This window comes from Plecotus auritus, assembly GCF_963455305.1.
Source record: "Plecotus auritus genome assembly, chromosome: 3".
NCBI classification, from domain to species: Eukaryota; Metazoa; Chordata; class Mammalia; order Chiroptera; family Vespertilionidae; genus Plecotus; species Plecotus auritus.
In genome coordinates, this window is record NC_137772.1 from 95,819,383 (window position 1) to 95,840,981 (window position 21,599).

The 21,599-nt window shown below is 44.5% G+C and overlaps 1 protein-coding gene across 1 annotated transcript in view; it reads left to right on the forward strand.

Moving 5' to 3' along the window:
- FAM124A (family with sequence similarity 124 member A) overlaps positions 1 to 19,461 on the forward strand; it is a 111,158-nt gene extending 91,697 nt beyond the window's left edge. Inside the window, exons 4-5 of the mRNA XM_080659553.1 lie at positions 18,448 to 18,544; positions 19,096 to 19,461. Of these exons, the coding sequence (XP_080515679.1) occupies positions 18,448 to 18,544; positions 19,096 to 19,157 (159 nt within the window). The 3' untranslated portion in view covers positions 19,158 to 19,461. The remainder of the gene's footprint in view (positions 1 to 18,447; positions 18,545 to 19,095) is intronic.
- Positions 19,462 to 21,599: the final 2,138 nt, after the last annotated feature.

Genomic DNA, 21,599 nt, shown 5'->3' on the forward strand with positions numbered 1-21,599 from the left:
TGTGGCTATTACTTCCAGTATTATGTTGAATAAAAGTGGTGAAAGTGGACGTCCCTGTATTGTTCCTGATTTTAATGGAAACCCTTGTAGCTTTTGCCTATTGTATCTGATGTTGGCTGTGGCTTTGTTATATATAGCCTTTATTACGTTGAGGTATGTTCCCTCTATTCCTACTTTGCTGACAGTTTTTATCATAAATGGATGCTTGATTTTATCAAATGCATCTATGGATATGATCATGTAGTTTTTGGTTTATGTGATGTGTGCCGGGCCAGCTCAGCCAAGGGTTTGGCGAGCCTGAGGGGCATGCGTCGAAGGATTGAAGAAAAAACAGACAAAGAGAATAAGCTGGGTCTAGGTGGATCTCCGGTGCCTGGCTAAGGCCACAGAGAAAAGATCCAGACGGCAAGCTGAGCCTTTATTTTATAGCCAGAGGTAAACAAGGTAGTGATCACCATAGTTACAATGTTCTTGTGAGTTTCACTTGTTTTGGCAGCACTTGCTGCACCTCCCACAGCCCATTAGCTACCTAGGAAAGATCTGGGGAGCAGTCACAAGATCAAGCTTAATTATGCTAAGAGGGCTGTGCCCTCCAAGCTGGGACTTGTTTGTGGCTTTGCCAACAGGTCAGTCCAAGGCTTAACCCTATAGCCACTCCCTACAGTGATGTATCACATTTTTTTATTTGTAGGTCTAGTACCAACCTTGCAACCTTAGAATAAATCCCACTTGATCATTGTATATGATCTTTATAATAATATATTTATATTTTGTTGAGGATTTTAGCATCTATGTTTACTAGGGATATTGGCCTATAATTTTCTTGCTTTGTAGTGTCTTTATCTGGTTTTTGAATTAGAATAATGTTGGCCTCAAAAATGAGCTTGGGAGTCTTCCCTCCTCTTGAATTTTTTGGAATAGTTTAAGAATAGATGTTAGTTCTTTAAATGTTTGGTAAAATTCACCTGTGAAGCCATCCAGTACAGGACTTTTGCTTGTTGGGAGGTGTTAGTTTCTTTTTCTGCTTTAATTTCACTAGTTGTAATCTTCCTATTCAGATTCTCTGATACTTGCTGATTCAGTTTTGGAAGATTACATATTTCTAGGAATCTATGCATTTCTTCCAGATTTTTCTACAGAAAATTCTGCTACTCTGAGCCATTGTTGGCACAGATAATGCCTAGGACTGGACACCAGATTCTCCACTAAAATTGCAGCAGAAGACCCAGAGGCCTCTGCCACCATGCTTGCTAGGAGACCTTTCTCCCTGCATTGCCTGCCATCATTCACTTTCCACTGATGTCTGTGTGAATGCTTCTAATTAGGTGACTTTAAATCACATGGCTGCACCTAGTTGGAAAGGAAGTCTGGGAGATGTATTTTGGAGGTGTTTTCCTTGGGAAAGTGAGACTCACGATATGAAAACTATGAAAATAAGAAGAGGGTGAACAAAAAGATTTATGGGTACTAAAAATATTAAATAAGTGTTTACTAAGGGCCTACTAAGTGCCAAACATGGTGATAGACTCAAGACTTTCAAGTATGAGGATATATGGTCCCAGGACTGGTCCTCGGAGGAGTAAAGTCTGACTGGATAAAACAAGTGATCAACCCACAGGAGGCAGCCACCCCTGGAGGGCAAACTAAGCAGTCAGGGGTGCGTGTGCAGTCCTGCAAACTAAGGTCAAATGGTCAGGTTAGGGGTTATGTAGCCAGGAGCCACACCCAGACTCCAACCTGGGACAAGTCAGCCCTGCGGCCCCTCACACTTTACAGTGCTGCCCCCAAGGCCAGACCCCATCCTTTCCGGAAAATGGATTCCACAGCTGCCATTTCCTCACTTTTCTCTGGTAGAGGAGCCTCCCCTCCTTGGTGCCTTGTCACATGCCTATGCCCTAGCTTCTGGGGAAGCCTGGGGAAATGACTCTGCCTCCTCCCCAAGGAAGCTGACAAATATTGTAAGAATGTTGTTCAAGGATCTGATGGCCACACTGATAACAAATGTTCATGACAGAGGTATGGTGTGAACTTGTGTCTTATGTAAGCGAAGGGACAGTGACATCGGACTTGGCTGTGCATCTCCTGACCAGAAGGCAGCGTCTCCTACAGCCACAGAGAGGCTCAAATTCCCAGACTTTAGGGAAGGGGAGGAAAGGAGCTTCTGGGCAAATGGACTTTGAGGAAAACCAAAAATATATAATAAGCTTACTCATGTTGAGGCATAAATGACCAACAAGGCTTGTGTGTTACCTTCCCAGGGATACTGCATTTTAACAGAAAACAAAGCTTTAAGTAAAAGGGATTTTACTTTTGGCCAATTTTTGGTATCAGGCAGTCAGTGGGGCAAATATTTTCTAGTTGGTGGAAGGGAAGGCTGTGGCAAACACTACAGATTGTCTATCCAATATCCACTCTCTCTTTCTTTCTTATTAACAGTATTGCAATTTGGGTGGGAGGGGACAACCATGTGCTATTTACAAATAGTAACTCCCCTTGGAATAAATAACACAGGGAGGAAAACAAAAGGAACAATCAAAACAGACCCACCAAAAATGCAGCAGGGCATCGGGAACCCCCCCCCCCCCCTTTAAATGACTTCAATGAAGACTAGCTAAGCACCTGGAAAACTAAATACTTTAGAATAATTTTTTTAAAGAACAAGTTTGAAAGCAGAATGAATGATGCCAATGCACCGTGATTGTGGAAACATTCTAAAAAGATTTTGCATACAGACCAAATCTGGAAGGGGATGTACATAAATGAAAATGATGGTGAGACCAGGATGATTTGTAATGAGAATAAAAAGCACTTACTGAGGAAAAACAAAAACAAAAAACAAAACAGTTACTACCAACAATGAATTATCTGAAAAAGAAAGAAAGCAATCCCATTTAAAATAGCATAAAAAAAAAAACACAATAAATTTAACCAAGGAGGTGAAAGATCTCTACACTGAAAAGTACAAAACATTGGTGAAAGAAATTAAAGACAACACAAATAGCCCTAATCGGTTTGGCTCAGTGGACAGAGCGTCAGCCTGCAGACTCAAGGGTCCCAGGTTCGATTCCGGTCAAGGGCATGTACCTTGGTTGCAGGCACATCCCCAATAGGGGGTGTGCAGAAGGCAGCTGATTGATGTTTCTCTCTCATCGATGTTTCTAACTCTCTCTCCCTCTCCCTTCCTCTCTGTAAAAAAAATCAAAATATATTTTTTTAAAAAGACAACACAAATAAATGGAACGATACCTCATGTTCATGGACTGGAAGAATTAACATTGTTAAAACTGTTCACATCACCAAATGCCATCCATAAATTTGATGCAATCCCTATGAAGATTATAATAGCATTTTTTACAAAAATAGAAAAAAAATAAGATTCATATAGAACCACAAAGGACCCCAGAGAGCTAAAGCAAAATTGAGAAAAAAAATAACAAAATGAGGCATCACACTACCTGATTTCAAATTAAATTACAAAGTTATAGTAATAAAAATAGTATGGTACTGGCATAAAACTATACATAGACCGATGGAACAGAATAGAGAACCCAGCAATAAATCCATACAAATATGGTCAACTAATATTTGACAAGGGAACCAAGAATACTTAAAAGATATTCTCTTCAATAAATGGTGCTGAGATATTCACATGTAAAAGAATGAAATTAGACTCCTAATTTACACCACTCACAAAAATTAACTCAAAATAGATAAAAGATTTAAATGTAAGGACTAAATCATAAAACTCCTAGAAGAAAACATAGGGGTTGGCATAGGTGTGGGGACACAAAAAATAACTTTCACCTTCTATGTTCTTCTAGCTAGGTTAATAATCAAAATAACAAGAGACAAATTAACAGGAGAAAATGTCCAAAATTTATTTTATGGATGTACATTCAGGGGTGCCATAAGATATGAGATTTAACGTATTGGACGATGGGGTTTATAAGCCATTTTGAACAAAAGAAAAGGAGGGTAGGGGTCCCCAACCTCAAAGGGAAAGCAGGCAATTCACAGGTATATGAGAAAGAGTAAATGTGAGGCAAACACATTCCAGCTAGGCACCCAGAAACAATGGGATACAGAGGGGAATTCAGTGAACAGACCCCTATCTGGATCTTTCCTGTCCATCATATCTAATTCAAATAGGCTAAGGTAAATACCCTAAGTGAACCTGCCAACATGAATGTGCTGATGGCCTTCCTGAAACAGGCCTTTCCATCTGAGTTCCCTTAGGCAGGGAAGGGAAAGGGTCAAAAGTTCTTTCTGAGTCTATTTTATTTTTAATGTAAATTCTTTATTGTTTAAAGTATTACATAAGTCTCCTTTTTTCCCCATTGACCTCTCCCCGGCCGCTCCCAACCCCAGCACATGCCCTCACCCCCTTATTGTCTGTGTCCATTGGTTATGCTCATATGCAAGCATACAAATCCTTGGATTGATCTCTCACATCCCCTCGCCATTCCTTGCCTTCCCTCTGAGGTTGGGTGGTCTGTTCGATGCTTCTATGTCTCTGGCTCTATTTTGGTTCATTAGTTTATATTGTTCATTATATTCCACAAATGAGTGAGATCATGTGATATTTATCTTTCTCTGATTGGCTTATTTTGCTTAGCATAATGCTCTCCAGGACCATTCATGCTGTTACAAATGGTAAGAGTTCCTTCTTTTTTTACAGCAGTGTAGTATTCCATACAACTTAACAAAAGGAAGATAAACAATCCAATCAAACAATGGGCAAAAGACTTAAAAAGACACATTTCAAAAGAGGACAAATGGAAGACCAAGAGGCATATGAAAACATGCTCAAAGTCACTAATCATCCGAGAGATGCAAATAAATCAAAACGACAATGCGGTACCATCTCACACCGGTCAGAATGGTTATCATCAACAAATCAACGACAAGTGCTGGCCAGGATGTGGAGAAAAAGGAACACTGATACACTGCTGGTGGGAATGCAGACTGGGGCAGCCACTGTGGAAGACAATATGGAGTTTCCTCAAAAAGTTAAAAATGGAACTCCCGTTTGACCCAGTAATTCCACTTCTAGGAATATATCCCAAGAAATCAGGACCACCAATCAGAAAGGATATATACACCCCTATGTTTATAGCAGCCCAATTTACAATAGCTAAGATTTGGAAACAGCCTAAGTGCCTGTCAGCAGATGAGTGGATTAAAAAATTGTGGTACATCTACACAATGGAATACTACACTGCTCTATTATTTCTTAATAGCCGGCTTAAAATCAATATTTTAAAAGGCATATATTGGAGTGGCAAAACTTTGGTCTCCTTCAATGTCTTGGCAATGATTTTTTTAATTTGATACCTAAAGCGCAAACATCAAAAGCAAAAATAACTAATTACATCTAACTAAATTATATCTAACGAAAAAGCTTCTGTACAGCAAAAGAAACCATCAATACTATGAAAAAGCAACCTATGGAATGGGAAAAGTATTTGCAAATCATATATCTGATAAGGGGTTAATGCCCAAATATACAAAGAACTCATGCAACTCAATAGCTAAAAACCAACTAACCTATTTTAAAAAATGAACAAAAGACCTGAACATATATTTTTCCAAAGAACATATTCAAATGTCCAATAGGCACATGAAGAGGTGTCCGACATCACTAATCACTAGGGAAATGCAATCAAAGCCACAATGAGATGTCATCTCACACCTATTACAATGACTAGCATCAAAAAGACAAGCGATAACCAATGCTCAGGAGGAGGTGGGAGTGTAAATTTGTATAGCCACTATGGAAAAAATAGGGAGTGTCTCAAAAAAATTAAAAATAGAACTACCATATAATTCAGCAATTCTGGGTATATATCCAAAGGAAACTAAATCACTATGTTGAACAGATATCGGCCTGTGTTGACTGAAGCATTATTTACAATAGTGAAGACATGGAAATGACCTAGGTGTTTATTAATAAATGGAGATAGATAGATAGATAGATATAGATAGAGATATGGATATAGAGATAGAGATAGAGATAGATATACACAGAATGAAATACTATTCAGTCATAAAAAGGAGGAAATCCTGCCATTTACAACAACATGGGTGGGCCCTGAGGATATTATGCTAAGTAAAATAAGTCAGACAGAGAAAGATAAATACTGTATGAAATCCCTTATATGTGGAATAAAAAAAAAACAAAACACACAACCAAACTCATAGAAAAAAAAAGAGATTTATGGTCACCAAAGACAGAATTAGGGGGGTGGGAATTGATGACAGTGGTTAAAAAGTACAAACTCCCAGCCTTATAAGATAAGTAAGTATGGGGATGCAATGCACAAAGTAATAATTATAGCTAACAATGCTATGTGATATATTTGAAAGTTGCTAAAAAGTATATTCTAAAAGTTCTCATCCCAAGGAAAGAAAATTTTTGTTACTATATACGAGATGGATCTTAACTAAACTTATAGTGGGTCTCACTATAAATTCACATACGTCAAGTCCTGCAGTACACCTTCACTCACACAGAGCTGTGTGTCAATTATCTCAGTAAAACTGGAAGGGAAAAAAAAAAAAACTGGAAGGGAAAAAAGTACCAGAAAGAAAGCCACTCCCTTGTAGCCTGGGGTTGTCGTGTGACCAGTTTTGGCAAATGAGGTACAAGCAGAAGTCTACTAGATGGGATTTTTAGGGAAGTTATTACAAATAGATACATTCAAGGTCCATAAATAGATATAAGTATATATTATAAAATAAATAGATTTTGTTTTTAGAGCAGTTTTAGGTTCACAACAAAACTGAGTAGAAAGTGGAGTTCCCATTAACCCCCTTCCCTCACGCAGGAACAGCCTCCCTATTACTGATTCAGGTTGTTTTGTTGAGCAGGATGCAAGGGTGCTTTCTTTCCCAGGTTCTTGTCCAGATGGATTCAAAGAATGAAGCCACAGACAAAAGATGGTAGGTGACAAGTACAGAAACTTTATTGTAAGCATATACTACCTCTAAACCCTTACTTCTAAATTCTAAGCCTAAGACTCTGTCGCCCTTGGCACAGGGGGCAGAGGGGTCACCTAAGAAAGATGTCCTCTGCTTTCTCTGTCTGTAGCCTGATTTATTCTGGAGACCCTCCTTCTCTACCATGGGATCTTAGCCCTGTAATCAGCTCCCACGACCCCCACACTTTTCCTCCATTTGGTCATCTTATCTGTTTAGGTTGGAGTCACTTTGGATTTTATCTTACAGATTTTTCCCAGTTGTGCTGGCCTGGGGATGTGTTACTTTATAGCTCTCCCAGTTGCTCAGGTCAGAGCTACTTTTCATCTAACTTATGGTCATTTTAATTGCTCAGGCCAGAAATGTTTCCATCTGCCTGAACCCCTCCATCCTAAGGCATTTCTCTCTCCTCTGTGCAAGTAAGATACGCACCCTGGCGCCTTCTAGTCCACATCTATGCACTCCTCTCCCATGGACCTAATTAAGCTAGCTAGCCCTTTCACTATCAACATCCCACCCAGAGTGATACATTTGTTACAATTGAGTAACCTACATAGACGCATCACTATCACCTGAAGTCTATAGTTTATATTAGGGTTCACTCTTGGTGGAGCATCCACCCGTGGATTTTTACAAATGTATCCACCATCCTATATAATAAAAGCCTAATATGCAAATTGACCAAACAGCGGAACAACTGGTTGCTATGACGCACACTGACCACCAGGAGGCAGACGCTTAATGCAGAAGCTATCCCCAGCCCGCAGGCCCCGACCTGCGGTGGTGGTTGGGGGTGGGGCTGGCGAGTGGATGGCGCCAGGCCAGCCAAGGTGGGTGACAGCGGGGGCTCCCTGATTGCCCTGCTGGTTGCCCCATAGAGGGAGGCAACCAGCGGCCATGGCAGGGGGTGGGGCCAGTGAGTGGGCACCATCAGGCCACCAGCCAAGGCAGGTGCCAGTAGGGACCCTGATTGCCCTGCCAGTTGCCCCACAGAAGGAGGCAACCAGCGACGGCGGCTGGGAGGCGGGGGCGGTGGGCAGCACCAGGCCAGCCAAGGTGGGTGCAAGCGGGGGCCCTGATCACCCTGCTGGTCGCCCCACAGATCACCAGCCAAGCCTAGGGACCCTACCCGTCCACAAATTTTGTGCACCGGGCCTCTAGTTATAATAATTTTCGGTGCACGAAAATTTATGCACTCAGGGGAGTCCCTCAGCTCGGCCTGTGCCTTCTCGCAGTCTGGGACTCCTTTTTGGATGTCCACCTGCTGGCTTAGGCCCACTTCCTGGGGGATCGGCCCTAAGCTGGAAGTCAAACATCCCTCTGGCAGCCCGGGAGCCCTCGGGGGATGTCCAACTGGGGAGCGGGCCTACGCAGTTAGTTGGACATCCCTAGCGCTGCCGCGGAGGCGGGAGAGGTTCCCACCACCACCACTGCATTGGCCAGCCATGAGCCTGCTTCTGGCTGAGCGGCGCTCCCCCTGTGGAAGCACACTGACCACTAGGGGGCAGCTCCTGCATTGAGCATCTTCCCCCTGGTGGTCAGTGTGCATCATAGCGATGGGTCATTCCTGCTCGTTCTGCTGTTAGGGTCAATTTGCATATTACCCTTTTATTAGATAGGATTTCACTACCCTAAAAATCATCTATGCTCCACTTATTTATCCCTCCCTTCCTTCGATCCCCTGGTAATCACTGATCTTTTAACTGTCTCCATAGTTTTGCCTTTTCCAGGCGGTCATAAAATTGGAATCACACAGTTCAGATTGGCTTCTTTCACTTAACAATATGCAGTTAAGGTTCCTCCTTGTCTTTTCATGGCTTAAGAACTCACTTCTTTTAAGCACCGAATAATATTCCAGTGTCCGGATGTACCACAGTTTATGTATCCATTCACCTACTGAAGGTCATCTTGTTTGTTTCCAATTGGCAATTATGAACAAAGCTGCCATAAAAACCTGTGTTCACTTTTTGTGTGGACATATGTTTTTAATTCATTTAAGCAAATAGCAAGACACAGGAATCCTGGATTGTGACCCATCACTTTTCTACTTTGCCTGTTGCCCTTCTTCCTGCCTGCAACTCGGGGCAATGCCTGGAGGAAGAGCAGCCGTCCTCCAACTCCAAGCAAAGGCACTCCACACAAAGGAAGGAGCTGGAAGCCACAGGGACCTGGGTCCACAGCAGCTTTGTGGAGTAGCTACACCAGCCTGGACTGACCCAGACCCTGTGTTACATGAGAAAGGAGGTCCCATTCTGGTTATGCTACTGTTTCAGCCCAGCTCAGCCCCCCATGTTTCCGAAATCACATGGAATTGGCAGCATATGGACAAGGCTTGATTCTCAAAATACTGTTAACCTGGAAACAATGTAGTGTTTTTCCTTGATTTAAATTCCATCTAAATAAATCTTAAAAATTTTACTTTGTTTAAAATAGATTCCCCCCACTCCATCCCCCACAGTCAATCTCTGAGAACAGAGAAGTGCATTGCCAGTTCTCATGGTGAGGAGAGGAGTGGAGAGGGGAGAGGAGGGGATGGGAAGGGAGAAGAGGAGGGGAGGGGAGGGGAGGGGTAGGGAGGGGAGGGGAGGGGAAGGGAGGGGAGTAGAACAGGGGAGGGGAGGGGAGGAGAACAGGGGAGAGGAGAGGAGGAGAGAGGGGAGGGGAATGGGAGGAAGGAGAGGGGAGAAGAGGGGAGGGGAGGAGAGGAGAGGAGAAGGGAGGGGACTGGAGGGGAGGGAAAAGGAGGGGAGAGGAGAGGAGAGGAGAGGAGACAGAAGGGGAGGGAAAGGGAGGGGACAGGAGGGGAGGGAAAGGGAGGGGAGAGGAGAGGGGAAGGGGTAGGAGAGGAGAGGAGAGAGGGGAGGGGAGGGGAGAGGAGAGGAGAGGGGAGAGGGGAGGGGAGGAGAGGAGAGCTAGACCCTTCTCCTTTCTCATCATATAACCAGCTGGGAATGTAAAAACACCATCTACAATTTGGTACCTTCTGGACAGAAGATGTGCATTCTGAGTACAGAATCCATTTGCTTTTATGAGAGGTTTTTGTCCCCTTCCTGTGAAAGACCTATTATAAAAACAATTAGTCTCATTGAAGGATTCTGCTTTGCAAAAAAACTAATTCTCTGCACAGCTGTTCATCCTTAGAAATGGCCTAAGTACTGGAGGGAGGGTGATCCTGTCACTTCTGCAGAATCTGCCTCTGCAACCAGGACCAGCTTGGCCAAGGCAGAGTCCACCTTGCCCCATCTGCCCCACCCCGCACCAGAGGACTGAGCGCTGGCACCCGCCAAGAGCTGAGCCCGCTCTCCTGTCCAGGCAAGGAGGAGGGCTCTTGCTGGAGACAAAATAAAGCCTCCAACCCCACTGCTTGGTGGGCAGAGGCCACAGCAGCGAGACCCAAGGGGAGGAAAAGCCCTGAGGCCAACTGGGTCATGTCAAGAACAGCTGTAAGACCGCAACACTGTACTGTGTTCAGCACCTCTTGATTGAAACGGACCCTTTTCAATGCCTGTGGTTGTGTTGAGGTATGCAGTTTGAGTGAGGTGTTTCAATTTATGAAATATAGATAGGACACATTATTTTTCTAATATACCATTTTGCTTTGCCAAATCCTACTGCTCTGCAGGGTGTAGACTCCCTTAAAGATACTAGTATTTTAGTGCCATTTAACAGCTTTTCAACCACTTCCTATTGTTCACATAGTTTCATTTTGGTAACTCAGCCTTAGCTTTGTCCATTTTTTTCATCTCAGTCACCTATTTGACTCACATTCTTCCCCACCACCACATGCCAGGCTCCTGGTCCCAGGGACTTGGAGTCAATGCTGGCATATGTCAGACACCCTAGTGTCCATCTCAACTTAGAAGGGAGGGGGAAGCATTGTTTTGTAACTTATGCTGATTCTTGTGGTGTAAAATGTCCCACCAGGTATATTTCAGGTTACCAAGGTGATGTCACTGAATAATAGCAGAGCAGTGCTGAGTAGGGGGGCCTCTAGCCAGCATTCCCATCTCCTTTCCTGGGAGGGGTTGGCTCAGGGAGGAGGTGAGAGGGCCAAAGGACATTTACAACCTTAGCAATTACATGGTAGCAACACTGGTCATCATCACCCATCTAACTTATAGTCCCCAATCCCTGCTGGCAGAGAACACATCCCCAGGCAGCTTTCCAACCGTTGCATAGCCAGGATGCCCCGAGCTGCTGACTTCACACCATCAGGCAAGCCTTTTGCCTTACTCTGCAGCATGGAAACCCTACAGCTCCCTTCTGTTCAGCCTCTTGGGCCTGAGCAGTGGGCAGATTACAGCTTCTATATGTGCTAGAATGGGAGCCTGAAGGAGGTGCTAGTAGCTCCCACCAGCGCCTTCCCACTCTTACGTAGACCAGACCTGGCCAGCAAATGCCGTGGTAACACAGACAGCACAGGGACCGCACACCCTCTCCCAAGCACCTGCCCAACCTCCCCACCTTCTCCAACTCCACTCAATACTCCCCAGAAAAGGTGACCTCTTGCTCCCTTCCTTCAACCTTCTTTAATTTTTTTGTTAATTTTCACCTGAGGATATTTTTCCCATTGATTTTTTTTAGAGAGAATGGAAGGAAAGGGGAGAGGAGAGAGGGATAGAGAGAGACATCAGTTAGTTGCCTCCTGAACTCGCCCCACTGAACCTGTAATCCAGGTATCCAACCTTGACAGGAATCAAACCCGCAACCCTTCAGTCTATGGGCCAATGCTCTACCCAGTGAACACAGGTCAAGGCTTTCAGGATGTAGAGCATTAAGTACTTAGAGCCTTTTGTGTGGGGGGGAGGGAGGGGGGGTGGCTATAGTCACAATTTTGAAAAAAAACAAAGCATGCAGTAGGGATTACATTATTATTAATGACATTTGTAACATTCTTTATAACAAACAAAAGGTTTTTGTGTATGTTATCTCATTTAATCTGCCAGTGGTCTTTGAACTGGGGTACATATATCACTGTGGGGAGCGGGGTTTCCAGCCTTGCTAATAAAAACAGGAAGCATGGAGGGAATCAGTGTTCAGCTCCCCACTCTCTGCTGCCATCTTCCTACAACTGACCTGCTGAGCATGTGCATGCCCTTTGACAAGGTGTGATGAGAACCCCCTATGCCTTCTCCTGCTTTTACAAGAGAAGGGCATGCCTCTCGCCCAAGCTGAACTTTATTAATTTTTAGTGTAGATCACCATATGTATTTTAGCACAAAACTTAGATCTGTCCAAAGAACTGATCAAACTTACATTTATAGAATGTTTTCCATTTCCATCAACTTATTTTTGTGAGCAAATTACTGAACACCTAAATTTACAAACATAAAAATTAGAATGCAATGGAGCTAAACCTTATCCCATTCCAACAATAAATAATATTCTTTCACTATATGTATTTTAATACCATTAATTAATATATTGCCAATAAAATAAAACTTGTTTTATTTCATAATTTATCAAAATTTGAATTATATATTGTTTTGGTCAGTTATGTTCTGACCAATAAATCATAACAATAACAATTAAAAAGAAAAAATTGTGATGGGCCTTATGGTCACAGGAAATAATTTTTTTTCTATTTCGGTTTATAGTCATACATTGTTTTACTCTAGGGAAGTATATGAGGCTCTTGGAGCACACACGTGACTGTGTATCATAAGTAGCCCTTCTAGGAGAAACCAAGATGGCGGCATAGGTAAGCACCTAAACTGCTGCCTCACACAACAATTTCAAAACTACAACTAAAAGACAGAACGGACACCATCCAGAACCACAGGAAAGCTGGCTGAGTGAAAATTCTACAACTAGAAGGAAAGAGAAAAGCTCACAGAGAATTGGAGGTACGGCAAAGGGTCTTTGTGTGCACAGAGAGGAAGGGTGGCTGAGAGCCTGGCTGACTTTCTCTGGCGGAAGGGGGAAGGAAGCCCCCGAACGCACTGAACCCCAGTTCTGACTGCACTGAACCCCAGTCCCGGGCGAAACCCCGTGGACCCAGGCTCATACAGGGGGAGTCTGGACTGTCAGGTAGAGAGAAAGGCACCTCGAGACTCGGAGACCCGGAGGAGACCCAGGGGAGCCCCGGCAGGCAGGGTTCTGGAGGCGCGTGCACCAGTGTGCACAAAGGCTGCGGAGGTTGCCACAGGCTTTCCCTAGCAGAAGGGAGTCGGAAGCACCTGACTGCACTGTACCCCAGTTCTGACTGCACTGAACCCCAGTTCCAGGCGAGCCCCTGGGGACCCACGCTCTTACAGGAGGGAATCTGGACTCTCGGGCAGAGACTCGGGAGCCAGGGAAGGCAGAGGTCTGCAGGCACGCACACGCGCAAGGGCAAGGCTGACTGGAAGCCAAGACTGTCTGCTCTGCCCTGAGACTCCACCCCATCCATGCTGAGCACAGAGGCTATTGCAATTTGGCAAGTCTAATCCTATAAGGCTGTCTCCAGCACCGAACTTCTCCCAGCATAGACACAGCTGATCCTTACAGCCAACTGGCCTGGAGGTCAATTCCTCCCAGTGATACCAACAACAATCAAGACTTAACTACAACAAGGCTGTACACACAGTCCACAAAGGGATGCACCAAGAGTGTCCACCTCAGGTTAACTGGGGAGGCTGACCCACTGGGCCATATAGGAAACCTAGCACACAAATCTACCCTACCAACTCAGGGAAGCAGTGAAAATGCAGCGTCAAAGAAACAGATCACAAACAAAAGAAATGGAGGAAAACAAATGACTGGATATAGAATTCAAAACCACGGTTATAAGGCTTTTCAAGAATATCCTAGAAAAGGCCAATAAATATAATGAGACCCTCAAAGATATGAAAAAGGACCAACTAGAAATTAAACATACACTGACTGAAATAAAAAATATTATACAGAGACCCAACAACAGACTAGAGGAACACAAGAATCAAGTCAAAGAATTGAAATACAAAGAAGCAAAAAACACTCAACCAAAAAAGCAAAAAGAAAAAAAAAATCCAAAAAGCTGAAGATAGTGTAAGAAGACTCTGGGACAACTTCAAGCGTACCAACATCAGAATTATGGGGGTGCCAGAAGAAGAGAGAGAGCAAGATACTGAAAACCTATTTGAAGAAATAATGACCGAAAACTTCCCCCACCTGGTGAAAGAAATAGACTTACAAGTCCAGGAAGCGCACAGAACCCCAAACAAAAGGAATCCAAAGAGGACCACACCAAGACACATCATAATTAAAATGCCAAGAGCAAAAGACAAAGAGAGAATATTAAAAGCAGCAAGAGAAAAACAGTTAGTTACCTACAAGGGAGCACCCATACGATTGTCAGCTGATTTCTCAACAGAAACTATGCAGGCCAGACGGGAGTGGCAAGAAATATTCAAAGTGATAAATAGCAAGAACCTACAACCAAGATTACTCTACCCAGCAAAGCTATCATTCAGAATTGAAGGGCAGATAAAGAGCTTCACAGATAAGAAAAAGCTAAAGGAGTTCATCACCACCAAACCAGTATTATATGAAATGCTGAAAGGTATTCTTAAAGAAGAGGAAGAAGAAAAAAGTAAAAATAAAAATTATGAACAACAAATACATATCTATCAACAAGTGAACCTAAAAATCAAGTGAATTAAAAACCTGAGGAACAGAATAATCTGGTGAATATAATAGAATCAGGGGCATAGAAAGAGAGTGGACTGATAATTCTCAGGGGGAAAGGGGTATGGGGGGGTTCAGGAAGAGACTGGACAAAAATCATATACCCATGGATGAGGACAGTGGGGGGGAGGTAAGGGCAGAAGGTGGGGTGGGAACTGGATGGAGGGGAGCTATGGGGGGAAAAAGGAGAAACAGTTGTAATAATCTGAATAAAGATTTATTTAAAAAAAAAAAAGTAGCCCTTCCACAGTAGACTAATTTTCCCTGCCCACTTGCAGCTAAGGCATAGCATGTGATTTGGTCTGGCCAAAGTAACCTGAGGGAAGTCTTCCAGGGGGTTCTGGGAAAGATTTTCCTCCCTTATAAAAAGAAAATTAAAAAAAAAAGAGTTCCCTTTTCCTTCCTGCATTTGGATGGGTGAGAGGGTGTGAAGCCTGGAGCCACTGCAGCCATCTTATAACTACACTGAGTGGCCAGATTATTATGATCTCTGAACACATAATAATCTGGCCACTCAGTGTGTATATATATTAGAGGCCCGGTACATGAATTCGTGCATGGGTGGGGTCCAGCCAGCCTGGTCAGGGGGAGGGGACATGGGCGGTTGGCCAGCCTGCCTGCTGGTCGAACTCCTGGTCAAGGAGACAATTTGCATATTAGCCTTTTATTATATAGGATATACACTGAGTGGCCAGATTATTATGCGTTCAGAGATCATAATAATCTGGCCACTCAGTGTATGAGGGAAAAGCCAAGAGAACTGAAGCCAAGGCAAGCCAGAGTCCTGACCTCACTGAGATGCTAAACCAACCCTGGAAACACCTCCCTCCAGATTTCCTATTATGATAGAGATCTTCATGTAGACTCCTCAAGATCACAGGCAAATTGAACAATCCAAGATAATCAAGTGTGACAACATACTATTATTATTTCTTTCCATGTATAGCCAGGGACCCCATCCACCACCACCAAAGCTGTGAAATAAAAGGAAAGAGAAGGAAAAAGTCTAGAAAACGTGTAATACATCATGTAAAGCACATTGTCACCAAATTGTCTCAGAAGTGACAGAGATGTTTAGATGAAGAAGTAGTGTAGGTTCAAAGCATTGCTATCCAGTCTTTACCACAAAAACAATTATAATAAAAATCTCCAGTAGCAAAAAAGATCAACTTTGGCCAGTAGTTCATTCATGTCAAGCAATATAATCTATATGTATAAAAGCCCAGCAACCAGAATGGCGAAATGACCAGAATGACCAGTGGCTATGATGTGCACTATGCCAGCCAACCAGCCTGATCTGGGCCCTGATCAGCCCTCTTCACCCCAATCAGGGGTGAGGCTGGCCACCAACTGGCCACAGCCCCTCCCCCTGGCTGGCCCAGACCCCAATCAGCCCCCAACCCCCCGATCAGGGGTGGGGCCAGCTGGCCAACTGCCCGAAGTTCCTCCCACCCACTGGCCCCGCCCAATGGGCCCCCACTGGGGTGTGCCAGCCGGACCCCACCCATGCACAAATTTGTGCACTGGGCCTCTAGTACTATAATAAAAATAATCTTTACATTATTTTTAGTCAGCAAATGCTTATATGCTAAAGGTTTGGGATTTTAGGTACCTGGGAAGCCAGAAGAAGATTTTAAGAAATTGAGCAGCAGAGTGGCTTTTCTGTAACAGCCATCTTGGAGAATGGATCAGAAAAAGGAGAGAACAAAGGCTGGAGCCCAGTTGCATTGTAACCCCTATCTTCACATGCAGAGCTTTCACTGACATGCAGTGTATCCTCAACAGTTTAACTAAAACTCACATAGCTCTGTTACTGAAAGGGAGAAAGCAGAATGGATATCAGAGGACACTTGAAGACTATCCACAAATATAGTGAAAGTAGATCTTGAGATTGGGTATCAGATTTCCTTAAAATTAGCCAATTTTTTAAAGAGTAGATGATGTAAGACTCTGAAAGGTATAGATTTGAAATAATTCTTCTTTCCATGAATGATCACTATTATCACTAAATCAATAGCATACAGATTGAATTGGCCTCTGAATGTAGAGAATGTGTCAGAAAGACACAGATGCCTAGTCAAAACATAAGTTCTCTTTTGTTAGGAATACACTCAATAATACAATATATATACTTACAAATATACCCCACATGTTTTCCTGTAGAAATTACACAAAATAAAATTTATCAAAATTCCTGATCAACCTACAGCAATTTCACAATACTTTGTACTTCAGTATGTGAAGTCACATTTCATACATCCCAACTACCAATTTAATTTTTTTATCTTATATGTAAATTACATCTCAATAAAACTGGGGGGAAATTTTATCAACCCTACTGGAAGAAAGTCTGTGTTACCTTTCTAGTCTCTCTATAGAAAGATATGATTTGGTATGATATTATAAGATGATCATTATAAGAGGAGGTGAACAAAAAGTATACAACCAGAAAGTGTAGAGAAAAGGTATTAAAAAGGTCTATCAGGTACTCATCTACTTAAAATGTTGGGTTATTTTTCTGGATTGTATGATTTTTGTGTTGTCAGATATTTTTTGCTATTTGTCAGTTTGTAATTTGTTGTGATTTCTTTCCTCATTCTAAGTACCTAATATTTTAAATGTTTCTATCCTTTTTTAAAAGAAATGTCCCCCAAATTCTGTAAACTTCAGACCCCAGAAAACTTAGATGCACACCTGGGATGTATGATCAACTTAAAATTTGAATTTGCCGATCTCTCCTGGGAAGATCAGAACTGGCACAGAGTCATTCCTGGTTTTATACTAAAGACTCGGACATCCATAATAGGCAGGAAGTTGAACCAGTGAAGACACTGGACACAAAGCCCAGGTCTCTAACTCCCCCACTACCTCTCTTTCTAACCTTTGTCTCTCCAGGGCATGGAAAACAAAAATAGGTTTTCCACCAAAATCTTCTGCGTCTCAGTCAGCTAATCCTCTCCCCACATGCCCGAGGCTTCAGTGCACTTCTCATCTCATATCTTAAAAGCAGAGAATTCATTATAAGACTTAATTCTCTCAGTGACAGAATCTTCGCATAGTGACACACTTTACAGTCTCATCTCTAGGTTTTGGCATTAACCCCGCGTGTGCCCAGCACCCTGCATTCCCAGGCTACTGTGCTGCTTTGAATTTTATTGCGTGGAGACTTTTCCACCTATTGGCTATTATGCAAAATCTAATCTTTCCTAGCAGGACTGTGTTCTGTTCAGCTATTAAAGGTTTGGATTAAGCTATAACCTGAAATCTATGAGAAACCGTCAACAGACTTTTTTTCCTGTGTGTTTTTCTGGGCATTTGTGGGGGGAAGGGGGAGGGGGAAAAAAGGAGGGGGGAGGGGGGAGGGGAGGGGGGGGAAAGGAGGGGGGAGGGGAGAGGGGGGAGGGAGGAGGGGGAGGGGGAAGGGGAGGGGGGAGGGAATATCCCCTGTATACCCAGCAACTATGAGAATGTACCATTCAATTCTTCCTTCCATAGAGCTGCTGCTGCAGGCAAGGTAGTTGTCAGCTGCTGGACCTTTAGGATGCAAAGCAGGTCACAGAAGGCAATGCTCCCCATGGGCTGCTTCCAGACAAAGCCTGTGCAGTGTGCCAGGGCCCTCCTCCCACGCGGGATCCTCTACTGGACAACCTTGGCTCTAGGGCTCCTAGTGGACTGGCCAAGACTTCCTCAGAGCTGCACCAAACTTTTAAGCTCTACCTACCCAACTGTTTCTCCTTCCCTCTCTCCTCTCCCCGGTGTCATACCAATACCAGAGGCAGAAGGCTCACCCACCTCCTGCTCCTTCTCCCCTTTATTCTTCAGATACTTCCTCCAATGAATCTCCTGCGCATCCAATCTCATCCTCGCATCTGCTTCTCAAGGACTCAGACTAATACACTACCCTGGAGCATTCCATCATGTGAGTAAAAAGGGAAAATTAATGCTACTTTTGTTTTTGCAAAGAAAGAAGAAAAGTAAGATTTATAGGACATCTAAGTATCAGTATTGTTAGGTGTTTTGAAATGCTTTATCCCATCTAATTCATAAAAGTAAGCACTATTATTCCCAGATTTTAAAACATCTAAGTGAATTCTAATTGGCAAAATGACTGCTGGCACCCTGTCTTTACAGAACTGCCAGCTCTGCTTAGCTCTCTAGAGAAATCCTAGGTTTGGAGTCAAGATGCAGTTCATGTCCTGTGGACAAAAGGGGCCACATGCTGACCTGACAAGCTCAGGGGAGGCCTGCATGACAGTCTTGCAAACTCAGAGACCTAAAGTGACCACAAAAGATGGTCTGAAATTAAACTTTAACTACAAACAGGTTATAGTGGGTAGTCATGTCCTAGGCCAGTATTTTCCTGACAAAGATCAACTTAGATCTTTACTGAGCCCATTTGTCTTTTTGCATCTAAGAAAACATATCTATGAAATGTCTGGGTAACTTGTAACCTCCCTTTTTTTTTTCCAGACTCCTCAGGGCACAACAAATGGCACCAGGACATTCCCTCATTGTTGTTGTTATCAAGTTAATCTTCAACTGTCAACTGTTAATTATGTTAAACTATCCTGTATCCATCTATGTGAAAGAAGCACATGTCCATCATTTCACTTTTTACCCTATCCCAGAGGTTTCCCTGCTTTGCTTTATCCCACCTCCTTAATCTATCACCAATGAATTTCATGTAACCCACTTACGTATTTTCCTTTTGATGGTAATTTATAAAAACAACTTATGAACTCCCTATTCTCTGGAGCATTATCTCAATTCGTTGAGGTTCTGCTTCCCTGCATATGTCGACAGTTTGGCTCAAATAAACTCACAAAAATTCTTTACAGGTTTCAATGGTTTTTATGTTGACATACCATTTTCATGAGCCTAAGATTATGGGTTGAATGGAACAAAGACTATTACCTGCAGTGGTCACATATCCTTCCTTCACCCAGCCCCTCTCAAATAGGAAATCTGCCAGTGGGCCTTCTCTCATTGATATGCCCTCCAGACTCTGTTGCTAAAGGCTCGGCCCATGTTCAGACCAAGCCTGAATCTATGTGGAGGAGTTTCAGTCTTCAAATCTAACAGCAAAAATCGTATCAGATGGTACCTATAGACTATCATGAAATGGGTTTTTAAAACGTTACATATATTAAAACTCCATGACCTTTTCATTTTAAAAAGAATATACAATCAAATTATATATATATATCTCCTATCTAATAAAAGAGTAATATGCAGATTGACCATCACTCTAACACACAAGATGGCTGCCCCCATGTGGTCAAAGATCCTGCCCCCATGTGGACACAAGAGGGCCACCACAAGATGGCCAGCAGGGGAGGGCCGTTGGGAGGGACCAGGCCTGCAAGGGAGGGCAGTTGGGGGCGATCAAGCCTGCAGGGGAGGGCAGTTAAGGGTGACCAAGCCAGCAGAGGAGGGAAGTTGGGGGTGACCGGGCCTGCAGGGAAAGGCAGTTGGGAGGGACCGGGCTTGCAGGGAAAGGCAGTTGGGAGGGACCCAGGCCTGCAGGGGAGAGCAGTTGGGGGGGACCAGGCCTGCAGGGGAGGGCAGTTGGGGGGGACCAGGCCTGCAGGGGAGGGCAGTTAGGGGCAAACAGGCTGGCAGGGGAGCAGTTAAGCATCAATCAGGCTGGCAGGGGATTGGTTAGGGGGTGATCAGGCTGGCAGGCAGAAGTGGTTAGAGGCAATCAGGCAGGCAGGCAGGCAGGCAGGCAGGCGAGCAGTTGGGAGCCAGCAGTCCTGGATTGTGAGAGGGATGTCCGACTGCCCGTTTAGGCCCGATCCTACCTGGATCAGGCCTAAACGGGCAGTCGGACATCCCTCAAGGGGTCCCAGATTGGAGAGGGTGCAGGCTTGGCTGAGGGACAACCCCACCCCCGTGCACGAATTTCGTGCACCGGGCCTCTAATATATATATATATATATATATATATCCTATCTAATAAAAGAGTAATATGCAAATTGACCATCACTCCAAGACACAAGATGGCCACCCCAATGTGGTCAAAGATGGCTGCCCCCATGTGGACACAAGATGACCACCACAAGATGGCCTGCAGGGGAGGGCAGTTGTGGCCAATTAGGGGTGACCAGGCCAGCAGAGGAGGGCAGTTGGGGGTGACCAAGCCAGCAGGGGAGGGCACTTTTGGGGGACCAGGCCTGCAGGGGAGGGCAGTTGTGGGCAATCAGGCCAGGGGAGGGCAGTTAGGGGTGACCGGGCCAACAGAGGATGGTAGTTGGGGGAGACCAGGTTTGCAGGGGAGGGCAGTTATGGGCAATCAGGCCAGCAGGGAGGGCAGTTAGGGGCCAGCAGAGGAGGGCAGTTGGGGGAGACCAGATCTGCAGGGGAGGGCAGTTGTGGGCAATCAGGCCAGCAGGGAGGGCAGTTAGGGGTGACTGGGCCAGCAGAAGAAGGCAGTTGGGGAGACCAGGCTAGCAGGGGAGGGCAGTTGGGGGGGGACCAGGCCTGAAGGGGAGGACAGTTGGTGGGTGGGACCCAGGCCTGTAGGGGAGGGCAGTTGGGGGGAGCAGGCCTGCAGGGGAGGGCAGTTAGGGGTGAACAGGCCAGCAGGGGAGGGCAGTTAGGGGTGACCAGGCTGGCAGGGGAGGGCAGTTAGGGGCAATCAGGCTGGCCGGGGAGCAGTTAGGCATCAATCAAGCTGGCAGGGGAGTGGTTAGGGGGTGATCTGGCTGTCAGGCAGAAGCGGTTAGGGGCAATCAGGCAGGCAGGCAGGTGAGCAGTTGGGAGCCAGCAGTCCTGGATTGTGAGAGGGATCCCAGATTGGAGAGGGTGCAGGCTGGGCTGAGGGACACCCCCCCCCCCCATGCATAGATTTTGTGCACTGTGCCTCTAGTCCTATATAATAAAGAGCTAATATGCAAATGGTCATCACACCCTGGCGCCCTCACGCCCTCGCACCCTTGCGCCAGGGCCAGGGGATCTGAGATCAGGCTGGG